The sequence below is a fragment of the Oncorhynchus nerka genome, linkage group LG2 (assembly GCF_034236695.1).
Source record: "Oncorhynchus nerka isolate Pitt River linkage group LG2, Oner_Uvic_2.0, whole genome shotgun sequence".
In the NCBI taxonomy this organism is placed as follows: domain Eukaryota; kingdom Metazoa; phylum Chordata; class Actinopteri; order Salmoniformes; family Salmonidae; genus Oncorhynchus; species Oncorhynchus nerka.
This window is the reverse complement of record NC_088397.1, coordinates 39,424,419-39,437,530: the sequence shown is the minus strand read 5'-3', so window position 1 is coordinate 39,437,530 and position 13,112 is coordinate 39,424,419. Positions and strand designations below refer to the sequence as shown.

Below are 13,112 nucleotides of genomic sequence, written 5' to 3'. Positions count from 1 at the left end.
CATTTTCAGGATACGTTAATAGAGCACAGAAAGCTTAACTGTCACGTGTGCTCCCTCTCCGGTCTCTAGGTCACCAGCCTGCTCGTTATGGAGCACACCTGTCACCATAATTACACGCACCTGCACGTCATCAGACTCCATCAGACCTGGACTCCATCACTTCTTTGTTTACCTTTCATATACAGTTGAAGTCGGAAGTTTACATACAGTTAGGTTGGAGTCATTAATATTCTTTTTTCTTTTTTCAATTTAAAGTTTTATTAAGTTTTCTTGTTTTTCAATCAATCAACAAAACACATTCCACATTCACAGATTTCAATGACCTTTCGGTTACTAGTCCAAACGCTCTAACCACTCGACTGCCCAAATGCGACCAGGGTGTCTTTTTCAATGGTGCCCTGAGACCATAAAGTAAAATAAAAAAAATATATAGCACGATACAATAACATACAATAACATCACATTAGAACATCACTAACATCACATCCATCATAAACAAGATTTTACATCAACCATTCAAAACAATTGCACACCTCGGTGAACTAATTTATCATCAGAGTTTTAAAATGCCCTAGTGGCACCAGGGAATCCAAATGTAATGCATTTTGTAAGTGATTCCAAAAAAGAAGCTTGAAAACTTAAAGCGGATGTACCTAATTCCGTGGTGACCTAAGGAATCGGAAGAGTTAACCAATCCTTTGTTGTGGTATTTATTAGGGATCCCCATTAGCTCCTGCAGCAGCTACTTTTTCTGGGGTCCAAACACATTAAAGCATTTATATCAAAAATAAAATAAAAGATAAAACAGTACATCATATAACATTATTGCACCATCTACAATAATAAATGTATAATACCACCATACAACAATATTACAATGTAAGTGTGTACAGAGTGCATGTGCTTGCGTTTGTGTGTGTGTATTTTATACGTTAACAACAAAGTTAGGTAAGTTGGTAGCTTTTGAAGTAGGGCTTTGTAAACAAAATGGCAGTAATGAATTGATCAATTGGACTTTAATGAGGACCAGCCAACCTTTTTTATACAAGATGAAGTGATGAGTATTCAAATTCTCATTCGTGATAAAACCAATGGCGTTATGGTAGACAGCATCCAAAAGTTTAATAGTAGTGGCTGCTTCAATCTGACAGGAAACTGACAGGAAAGTAGACTGTACAATCTGCTTCCTGCTATTGAGGGAGAGGCAATATCTATTTCTAAAAAAGATGCCCACTTTAGTTCATCCCTATGTTTTCTAAACATGACGTTTTTGTTAATCCAGTTGCACAGATATTTGTAGGCGGGAACCCGATCAATGGGGAACCATCCGATGAATTAATATGTAGTCCATCTGAAAAATGTTTGTGAGAACAAGTTTTAAACCAACCAAGGCTTTCTGTAATGTAACAAGGTCAGATTGTAGCTCTAACAGCCTGATCAACAGTTTGGACAATGGCATACAACGGTGTCGTGTGCATACAGATGAATATTTCAAGTTTAAACAGATAGAGGAAGATTATTTATATAAATAGTAAAGCAAACAGGTCTCAGTTCTGACCCCTGCGGTACACCTTTTGTAATATCCAGAAAATTAGACTTAACAAATGTGGTGGTTAATTTCTATATTATCAAATAAGGAGAGACACACATCACACATCACACGAGTTGTACTTAAACTGAATCTTTATTAGTGAGAGCTCTGCAATAGCGATAGCTGGTCAACGAACCACTCTCAGATGATTCTTTGAGAGCCACCACACAAAGGCTACTGAGATGTTTTGCAGCAAAGATCCACCCCCTAGTCTACATAACAACCAACAGATGTGTAGAATGGGTCACAATGTGAGACTTGATAGATGAGAAAAGAGTATCCCGCAGCCAGATAGCATTTGCTATAAATTCTGTTCTTATTGTTCAGTTTGGCCCCTAAGACGAGGCTCCGATCTTGTTCCTGGTACTTCATGGCACATAAACACCAACTCATTCTATGGCATAAATCAATTGTCAAATCCAGATACTGCCATCTCAAGTAAAAAAAACTTCTTGACCACACACAAGCTCACTGAGGGGAGGGAGCCTCTAGGTCATACACTATCCCAGAAAAAGTGCAACATCAGACATACAATGGTTCCAGACACTAACCCACACATCTGTTGTCTCAAACCTTATCTCCCCCAAGGTCAAAGGAGGGAGTGACTGGCGCACAGACATTGTGGCGACAAGTAATTGGTTCCCAATTAATCACGCCATCCCTTCAAGTGGTTTAAGAATAGGTAAAAACACATTCACATATGATGACAATGTCACCTCCTGTCCTCTTCTCTTTCTGATATTCTGCATAGCACCAGGGACATGTAAAAGACAAGCCTGACTTCTCCCCTCTCTGGAACCCAGGTGACTGAGCCCCAGCTGATGGAAGAAGTGCAACTGCCAACACCAGAGTCCGAAGGGATAACAAGCATATCATAAAAGCATATTATGCAGATAAGACATCATAATTATCTATACCTAACTAATTCTGATTCTTCCGCCACACAACATCAGAGTTCACCCATTGAGTCCTGTCTGACAGATAATTTTCAAACCACTTGCAAGAAGCCTGATCCAGGCCTATTTCAGTCAACCTTTGAATAAGAATGTGATGGTCAAAGTTATCAAAGGCCTTGGAAAGAAAATTGGACGGTAGTTATCTAAGTTAGAAGGATATCCTCATTTATGTAGGGAGAGGATGCGCCGCTTTCCAGATCTTAGGGATAATACTACAAACAATTGCCAAGTTAAAAATATAGGTCAGGGATTTTTGCAATAAGTCTTCGACTATCCACCTGAGGACAGAGAGGGAGGTGAGCGATTATTCCAGCTGTGGCAGGGTGCCCAGACCGCAGCGGAGTATGCCCTCACCTTCCGGCCTCTGACAGCCTCCAGCGAATGGAATGAACCGGTGCTCTGCGCCCAAACCCGTAGACGACTGCGCAAGGAGGTCCAAATGGAGTTGGCGTGCCGGGAAGACAACGTTTCCTTGGATGTGCTCATCGTGATGGCCATCTGTCTGGACAACCTTCTTCAGGAGGGCTGTCACCTCCCTAACCCCTTGCCCTACTCCTTTGACTGTCCTGAGGCAGAGCCTGAACCCATGGAGATAGGGGTCACACACCTCTCCACGTTAGAGCGGTGTCACCGGTGACAGCTGGGGCTGTGTTCCTATTGTGGCCAGGAGGGGCACCAGACCCAGCGGTGTCCGGTGAATCCTTACCCGAGGTCCACTGGCTCCGGTGTTCAGGTCTCTACAGCTCTAGTGGACTCCGATGCCGCAAGTCATTTCATCTACTAGGCCCTCGCCTCCTCCCAAACACCCCCTTGTATCTGCTCTCCTCCCCTTTTCTGGTTCAAGCCCTGGATAATCGACCATTGGGATCCGGCACAATCACAGCACCCTTCACCCTCACTGTGGGACCCATGCACCAAGAAAGAATTCACTTCCTCATCATCACCGCACCCATACACAAAGTAATCCTTGGCCACCCGTGGCTCCAACGTCCTAATGCCCACCATCTCCTGTTCGAGGTTGAAAATCACCAGGATGCCAGAGGACCTGCTTTCCCTTACCCTGTGGTTCCACGTCAGTTGAGAGTCATTCCGTTCTCCTGGATCATTGGCCCCATGTTTTGGGACGTAAATATGGACATCGGCCAGGCTCTGGAGAGGGAACCTGCCCTCCTGAGCGCACCTATGTCCCAATGGGGGTAAGGGATCGGCTGTTGACCTGGACGCACACATTCCTTACCGCTGGACACCCCGGTATCAATCCATCGACGCAAAGTACTGGTGGCCCACCTTGGAGCAGGGCGTCGCCTGCGATGTCAACTCCTGCTCCATATGTGCCTAAACAAAATCTCCCTGGCACACACCAGCAGAGAAACTCCTATCCTCCTTACGGCGAGGATAGCTGTGCTGCAAGCCCAGCTTCAGACGCAATCGTTAGGCATGGGTAATTTCAGTGTAGGAAGGGATGAAACAGCGTCTGTGCCACCAGTAAGTACAGATAGTAGTATAAATCCCCTCGCACAGTCCCTGAAGCCGGACAACTTTCTCATGGCTTCTGGAGGGAAATGATGTAGGAATGCTCAACCGGTATCGCTCATTCAGCCGACAAAAACTTTCAACCGGTTTTCCCCATTAAGCAACGAGTCGCAGTCAGAGGCCGAGTCTTCTCTTGTCTCTACTCCTCCCGTTACGGGGTCTGTGACGCCGAAGCTTCCCACCATCAGCTGAACTTAATTGAGGAAAATAAGAACAGTCCTAAATGTATTTTTGATACTGTCGCAAAGCTAACTAAAAAGAAGCATTCCCCAAGTGAGGATGGCTTTCACTTCAGCAGTAATAAATTCATGAACTTCTTTGAGGAAAAGATCATGATCATGAGAAAGCAAATTACGGACTCCTCTTTAAATCTGCATATTCCTCCAAAGCTCAGTTGTCCTGAGTCTGCACATCTCTGCCAGGACCTAGGATCAAGAGAGACACTCAAGTATTTTAGTACTATATCGCTTACCACAATGATGAAAATAATCATGGCCTCTAAACCATCAAGCTGCATACTGGACCCTATTCCAACTAAACTACTGAAAGAGCTGCTTCCTGTGCTTGGCCCTCCTATGTTGAACATAATAAATGGCTCTCTATCCACCGGATGTGTACCAAACTCACTAAAAGTGGCAGTAATAAAGCCTCTCTTGAAAAAGCAAAACCTTGACGAGAAAATATAAAAAACCATCGGCCTATATCAAATCTTCCATTCCTCTCAACATTTTTAGAAAAGGCTGTTGCGCAGCAACTCACTGCCTTCCGGTCTCAACCTTTAACCTCTTGCTTCTACTCGGGACGCTTGCGTCCCAACTAGAGCTCTGGAAATGCAAATGCGCTACGCTAAATGCTAATAGTATTAGTTCAAACTCAAAAGTTCATTAAAATACACATGCAGGGTATCGAATTAAAGCTACACTCGTTGTGAATCCAGGCAACAAGTCAGATTTTTAAAATGCTTTTCGGCGAAAGCATGAGAAGCTATTATCTGATAGCATGTAACACCCCAAAAGACCCACAGGGGACGTAAACAAAATAATTAGCATTTCGGCGTTACACAAACCGCACAATAAAATAGAAAACATTCATTACCTTTCACCATCTTCTTTGTTGGCACTCCTAGATGTCCCATAAACACTATTTGGGTCTTTATTTCGATTAAATCGGTCCATATAAAGCCTAGATATCGTTATATGTAGACTGTGTGATAAACGAAAAAAACATTGTTTCAAAACGTAACGTCATTTTTTAAAATTCAAAAAGTCGACGATAAACTTTCACAAAACACTTCGAAATACGTTTGTAATGCAACTTTAGGTATTAGTAAACGTTAATAAGCGATAAAATTCATCAGGAGGCGATCATTAGCGAGGAGTAAAGATCATTAGCTGTCCGTCTGGAAAAATGTCCGGCTAGAAACTCAACGAAAATATCCGGTCCTAGACCTGAGGAGATACGGTGCCCTGTATGTGTTTGACCAAGAAAAAACTCGAAGGGAAATGACAAGACTCTAGACACCGTGTGGAAGCTGTAGGTACTGCAACCTCAGTCAATTAATTGTGGTTCACCTTTATCAATGGGTTCAAGTAGCGCATGGATGTATTTTCCCATTTTCAGTGATCAGTTTTTCCTGTGCTTTTCGATGTAAATGCAGTTCTGGTAAAGCCACAGCAGTGATTTAACCAGTTTTATAAACGTCTGAGTGTTTTCTATCCACACAGACTAAGCAAATGCATATACTATATTCCTGGCATGAGTAGCAGGGCGCTGAAATGTTGCGCGATTTTTAACAGAATGTTCAAAAAAGTAGAGGGTCGACTTAAGAGGTTAAGTCTTAACTGAAGACTCAGCTCTTCAGTGGGTCATATGATTGAGTGTAGTCTGGCCCAGGAGTGTGAAGGTGAACGGAAAGGCTGTGGAGCAACAACCCGCCCTTGCTGGCTCTGCCTGGCCGGTTCCCCTCTCTTCACTGGGATTCTCTGCCTCTAACCCTTTTACAGAGGCTGAGTCACTGGCCTACTGGTGCTCTTTCATGCCGTCCCTAGGAGGGGTGCGTCACTTGAGTGGGTTGAGTCACTGACGTGATCTTCCTGTCTGGGTTGGCGCCCCCCCCCTTGGGTTGTGCCGTGGCGGAGATCTTTGTGGGCTATACTCGGCCTTGTCTCAGGATGGTAAGTTGGTGGTTGAAGATATCCCTCTAGTGGTGTGGGGGCTGTGCTTTGGCAAAGTGGGTGGGGTTATATCCTTCCTGGATGGGGCCACAGTGTCTCCTGACTCTTCCTGTCTCAGCCTCCAGTATTTATGCTGCAGTAGTTTATGTGTCGGGGGGCTAGGGTCAGTTTGTTATATCTGGAGTACTTCTCCTGTCCTATCGGTGTCCTGTGTGAATTTAAGTATGCTCTCTCTAATTCTCTCTTTCTTTCTCTCTCTCAGAGGACCTGAGCCCTAGGACCATGCCTCAGGACTACCTGGTGTGATGACTCCTTGCTGTCCCCAGTCCAGCTGGTCGTGCTGCTGCTCCAGTTTCAACTGTTCTGCCTGCAGCTATGGAACCCTGACCTGTTCACCGGACGTGCTTCCTGTCCCAGACCTGCTGTTTTCAACTCTCTAGATACAGCAGGAGCGGTAGAGATACTCTTAATGATCGGCTATGAAAAGCCAACTCACATTTACTCCTGAGGTGCTGACTTGCTGCACCCTCGACAACTACTGTGATTATTATTATTTGACCATGCTGGTCATTTATGAACATTTGAACAACTTGGCCATGTTCTGTTATAATCTCCATCCGGCACAGCCAGAAGAGGACTGGCCACCCCTCATAGCCTGGTTCCTCTCTAGGTTTCTTCCTAGGTTTTGGCCTTTCTAGGGAGTTTTTCCTAGCCAACGTGCTTTAACACCTGCATTGCTTGCTGTTTGGGGTTTTAGGCTGGGTTTCTGTACAGCACTTTGAGATATCAGCTGATGTAAGAAGGACTATATAAATACATTTGATTTGATTTGATTTAGGCGGTGTATGCCCAGAACTCACTTTGTCACTCCTCCACCGGGTTGACTCCCTTCCAGTGTGTCCTGAGATATCAGGCAGTTCTTGGTCCCCTGGCCGATGCCATCCCACGTGACACCCCTCCACCTCCCCTGGACATTGATGGTCTATGCAGTCAGGCCCCTATTGGACTCCTGACGTCACAGGGGTCGGCTTTCAGTACCTGGTGGACTGGGAGGGGTACAGTCCAGAGGAGTGCTGTTGGATCCCTGTGACCGACATCCTGGACCCCAACATTGTCCCGGATTTCCATCTCCACCGTCCGGACTGGCCCGCTCCTTGCCCTCGGGGCCCGCTCCTTGCCCTCCTTCCTCGCCGGCGTCATCTAGCAGCTGGAGCTTAGTTTCAGGAAACTAGGCGTATGTGACGCGTCACTACTTCACAGGAGAGACATGTGAACTTAAAATGTTTGTTTTTTTAAATCAAAAAGCATGTTAACTTTCATGTGCCTTAATTACAAATTACGAGCCTAGTTGGTTAAGCCATGGAAAAAGTCAGGAACCTTCCTGTTAGCCATGATTGGCTCAGATAATGGATGGGCTGAACTTGCCAGGGATGACTTTGGATTGGACTGTCATGTAAGCATGCTTCTGTCTATAACATGAGCTGGTCAGTATGTGTAGGTAATCCTTTTTATTGCTGCTTTTTTTAAAGATACCCAGTAGTGTAGAACTGTAAAAGTGTTGTTCTCCACTTTCTGGAGGACCGAGTTTTGAAATCAGTGGAAGTATGATAGCTAAGGAGATGGAGAAATGGAGAGATGGAGAAAATTATGCAGAGGGAGTCGAAAAGAGAACACACAGAAGGCTATTGTATAAAACAACTGTCCCCGGAATGCATCTTCAAACTAAGGTAACCATGGCATCCGCGACAGAGAGGAAGAAGCGTCCATCCATGTACATAGGTAAGATAGTCTAGCTGGCTACATTTTCAGATATTACACGTTTCGAATTTTGCCAGAAAGTAATTTTCATTTCAAGTTAAAGTGTACTGTTAGCTATCTACATAACGTTAGCTGGCTGGCTCGCTAGCTAATGGTACATGTATGATCTGTGCCGTAATATTATTTGTATCTCAGATCCATTTGCATTGTAGTGATAGCCTAATGTTAGCTAGCTAGCTAACAATGAATCTGGTGGGTTAGCTACATGCAGTTAATTTTTTGGGCTCCAGAGACGTGCAGTGGTCTAAGGGACTGCAGCGCACAATTGGTCCAGCGTTGTCCGGTTTAGAGGAGGGTTTGGCCGGGGTAGGCCGTCATTGTAAATAAGAATTTGTTCTTAACTGACTTGCCTAGTTAAATCAAGGTTACATAAAAAATAAATACAATTCATGCAGGGTAGTAATGTTATGAGCTGGGATTATGGTTAATTGTTTAGCTAGCTGTCTAAACAAAAGACTCCCCAATGCAAGTAACCAATTTGAAAGAATGTCCATGATGTCACTGCGACAACTGTCGATAGATGGACTGTAGCTGGTAAATTTGTTCTGGCTAACTACTCCGATTTCAGAGCACTCTCGTCTGAGTGTGAAAGAGCGCAGAATAACTGACGAATAACTGAAGAATTTACAAAACACCGGTTGAATATGGCTGATGTCAGTAAACATTGGCAAAAAATCGTAATTAAATTGTTGTCAGCATTACAGTAACAATCACCAACACTCTGGATGAAATAAAAACAGCCTAACCAGCTCTGCTAGGGCAAATAAAATAGTCAGAGTGAACTGTTCTCTCATTTGTGTCTGGAAGTAGCTAGCCAACGTTAGCCAGTTTGGGTACTTCAAATCAAATAAAATCAAACTTTATTGGCTACATGCACCAAATACAACAATTGTAGACTTTACCGTGCAGTTCAAGAAGAAGAAAATATTTACCAAGTAGGCTAAACTAAAAATAAAAAATAAAAACACAATAAGAATAACGAGGATATATACAGCGGGCACCGGTACTGCGTCAGTGTGCAGAGGTAGGTCAATGTAAATTGTCCGGTGGCGATTTTTATGAATTGTTCAGCAGTCTAATGGCTTTTGGGTAGAAGCTGTTGAGGAGCCTTTTGGTCCAAGACTTGGCGCTCTGGTACCGCTTGCAGTGCGGTAGCAGAGAAAACAGTCTATAGCATGGGTGACTGGAGTCTCTGACAATTTTCTGGGCTTTCCTCTGACACCGCCTATTTTATAGGTCCTGGATGGCAGGAAGCTTGGCCCCAGTGATGTACTAGGCCGTTCGCAGTACCCTCTGTAGCGCCTTACGGTCAGATGCCGACCAGTTGCCATACCAACTTGACTGCTGTTGTTAGGTCAGAACGCTTGGATCAACCCTCCTCCACAGCCAGAGCATCCACTCTGCGTTCTGAATTCTCCGAGAGCGAAAAGCTATGAATTTACAAACGGACAATCTGACAACACTGTGAGTTTACGAACACCAAGAGCGCACTCAGGCACTCCAGATTGAATTTACGAACACACCCGTAGTATAAACCAGCCTTCAGTCTTGAAATCTTTGGTTGTTTAGTACATGGCCTCACATGTGAATCCTTAAAGAGATGGGTGAGGCTAAGGCTTAAGAGGGTGTGAATGATGCTGAATTGGTGTAGACAAAGAAGAGCTCTCCAGTAGGTTTACCAAAACATTCAAGGGCAATTTTCTCAAAAGTGAGATTACAAATTGATCAACTTTCAAAGCAGAATTACTTTCCTATTGTTTCCTCAACTGTAGTGTATGACATAACATTCTCTAGCTCTGAGTCTCTACTTTTATTCATTATAAAAAACACAATTTCAAATGTTGCATACATATTACGGAATCGAGCCGGTCGGTCACAAATAATCTATTGGCTGAAAACATTTAAGAGGCATCAGTTAGAATCATATGTAATAGAGTAGATTTTTCGGGGTGTTTGAAGTTGAGGCTAGTTGGTTTAGTTATCAGCTGAGTTATATTGATCTCAGTACAAATATCTTTCAACCCAGATATTGGCATCAACCAATCTCAATTAAAATGACCCACTATCAGTAATTCAGATTGATCATTGTTCGACAGTAGGTTAGACAATTTTGTGAGAGCACATATGGAGGCCGTGGGAGGGCGATAAAGTTTCACATTTAGGACTAGACATTCAAATTGCTTAAGGACAGAGGTGGTGATGGTTATAGAAACATTTAGATAGCTTTTTATCTATATGGTGACACCCCCCCTCTACCAACTCTATGAGATCTAAAAAGATTCTAACCAGTCAGATACACATCAGAGTCCGGCATGGACTGCTTTAGCCAAGATTAAGTTATAACCAGAATGTCCGCGTTGGTTTGAGAAGCCAGAGTTACAATAAAATAAATGTTTGAAATCAAACTTCTGGCATTTACATGAATCAGTCCAGCTGCGGGATTTCAGATCCAACAGAGTTTCTTACACAAACATTCCATGTTCAACAGGTATCCCCTTACTAAAAAATACCATGGGGTTGACTTGAATTGGAATAGATAGAAGATTGCCTAAAACCGAACCATTAGGCCTATGCATTGAACTATGCTCAGTTGGTAACCCCTTATTTGAAAATACCATAGGGGTACCTTGAATTGGCATAGATTGTTGAACTGTGCCATTAGGCCGATGCCTTGAGCGAGGACGTGGGTTAAAACAAGAGTCAATGATGGTACTTGTTGCTAACGCTGATCATTTATGGTTGGGATTACGAGAGCGGGACTTGGGGTGTTGATAAGTCATTGTCTCAGCGCAGCAAGGACAGGATCCAGGCACCAAGATGATTTGGATGGACCCTATCCTCTCTGTAGAACATCTTCTGTTTCCAAAAGGTGTCAAGGTTATCCACAAAAGTAACTCCAACAGAGCTAAAGTAGCCAGTCGTGTACTGCCAGCAACCTACTGAATCTTGGACATTTGTTGGAGTCTTTCAGAGTTCCAATCAGTTCTATAAATTCAGTTTCAGAAGAGCTGAGCTAGCCATCCTTATGTCATTAGATCCCACATAGATTACGATAGCAACAGCCCTAAAATGGTAAGAAGCAGCCTAGTAATGTCCTGTACCGAGCCCCAGAATAGCACAAGGTTTTTGCCCCAGGAACCAAGATTTTTCTCACCATTGCTTGCTCTTTCGGGTTTTAGGCTGGGTTTCTGTATAGCATTTTGTGACATCGTCTGATGTATACATTTGATTAATTGATTAAAATGGCTGGTGAGGTGGCAAAAGAGTTCTGGCAGTTTTTGCACCTTGAGCTGGGCACAAAACGCAATATGGCTGATGGAGGAGCCAGTGCATCAGCCACCCTCGAGGTCTGGTGATCCGAGTCCAAAGCAGAATCCGAGGCAGGATAGGAGATGATGGCGCTGGAACCTTCAAAGCCGGAGAAGCCCAGGCAGCTTCCCTCCATTTGGCCTACGGTGGGTGACATGCTTCCATGGTGACTGTATCGTCTACTATATCCATCAGAAGTCCTGCTCCATTTTCCAGGGAAGTGGGAGACTTCTTCAGGAAGGGGTCCCTGGAAGGCAATGGTCAATCAGTCATTGAATGTTGACATGGCGGTGATACTCTCAACACATCGGAACGGCGTCCAGCCTGTGGAGTAGAGAAGGTAGGCAGGGTGCTTTCCCTAGTAGATTGTGTAAATTCTTAATCTGTTTGCTAAGAGTAGGCCCTTCTTCTCTGTCATCCTCTGCTAGTAAACAATTGATGCATTGGAGCTCCAGTTGGTCCACATTGTTCCAGAAGAGAGCATAGTAAATACAGCGCCTGCAGCACACAAAAGCAAACATTTTCCTCTGAACTGGGAAGCCTCCATTTAAATAGTTGTCTCTGCAACACAGCTTCTGTTGCTATGTCTCTACATAGCAACAGAATCCATGCTGCAGAAATAACTATTTATTGCAGAACAGCCTCAATTCATCGGGGAATGGACTCTACAAGGTGTTGAAGCGTTACAAAGGGATGCTGGCCCATGTTGACTCCAATGCTTCCCACAGTTGTGTCAAGTTGGCTGGATGTCCTTTGGGTGGTGGACCATTCTTGATACACATGAGAGCGTGAAAAACACAGCAGATTTGCTGTTCTTGACACAAACCGGTGTGCCTGTCACCTACTACCATACCCCATTCAAAGCCTAAAACCCCAAACAGCAAGCAATGCAGATGTACTGTAGAAGCACGGTGACTAGGAAAAACTCCCTTGAAAGGCAGGAACCTAGGAAGAAACCTAGAGAGGAACCAGGCTCTGAGGGGTAGCAAGTCCTCTTCTGACTGTACCTGGTGGAGATTATAACAGTACATGGCCAAGATGTTCAAACAATCATAGATGACCAATAGGGTGAAATAATAATAATCACAGTGGTTGTAGAGGGTGCAACAGGTCAGCACCTCAGGAGTAAATGTGAGTTGGCTTTTCATAGACGAGCATTCAGAGTTCGAGACAGCAGGTTGAGAGAGAGAGTCGAAATCTGTCTCAATTGTCTCAAGTTTTATAAATCCTTCTTTCACCTGTCTCCTCCCATTCATCTACACTGATTGAAATGGATTTCACAAGTGACATTTATAAGGGATCATAGCTTTCACCTGGATTCACCTGTTCTGTCTATTTCATGAAAAGAGCAGATGTTCATAAGGTTTTGTACACTCAGGGTATGTGTTTAATTTCTTCTTTCTTTTAACTAGGCAAGTCAGTTTAGAACAAATTCTCATTTACAATGACATCCTTGGAACAGTGGTTAACTGCATTGTTCAGGGGAAGAATGACAGATTTGTACCTTGTCAGCTCGGAGATTCGATCCTTTAGGTTACTGGCCAAACGCTCTAACCACTAGGCTACCTGCCACCCCAAAATATATAATTAATATACTATCCACATAAGAAAGTGTCTGATCACAGAACATTCCATAGAATTCTAGAAAAATACCACCGGTCAATTAAACTGCTGTAACTCATTCACAGTAAAAGGAATTACTATGCTGATTGCAGATTATCAATCCATAGA

At 43.8% G+C, this 13,112-nt stretch overlaps 1 protein-coding gene across 1 annotated transcript in view; it reads left to right on the top strand.

Moving 5' to 3' along the window:
* LOC115127409 (plexin-A4-like) overlaps positions 1-3,184 on the top strand; it is a 97,099-nt gene extending 93,915 nt beyond the window's left edge. Inside the window, exon 11 of the mRNA XM_065021651.1 lies at positions 2,836-3,184. Coding sequence (XP_064877723.1) covers positions 2,836-3,184 — 349 coding nt within the window. The remainder of the gene's footprint in view (positions 1-2,835) is intronic.
* The last annotated feature ends 9,928 nt before the right edge of the window (positions 3,185-13,112 follow it).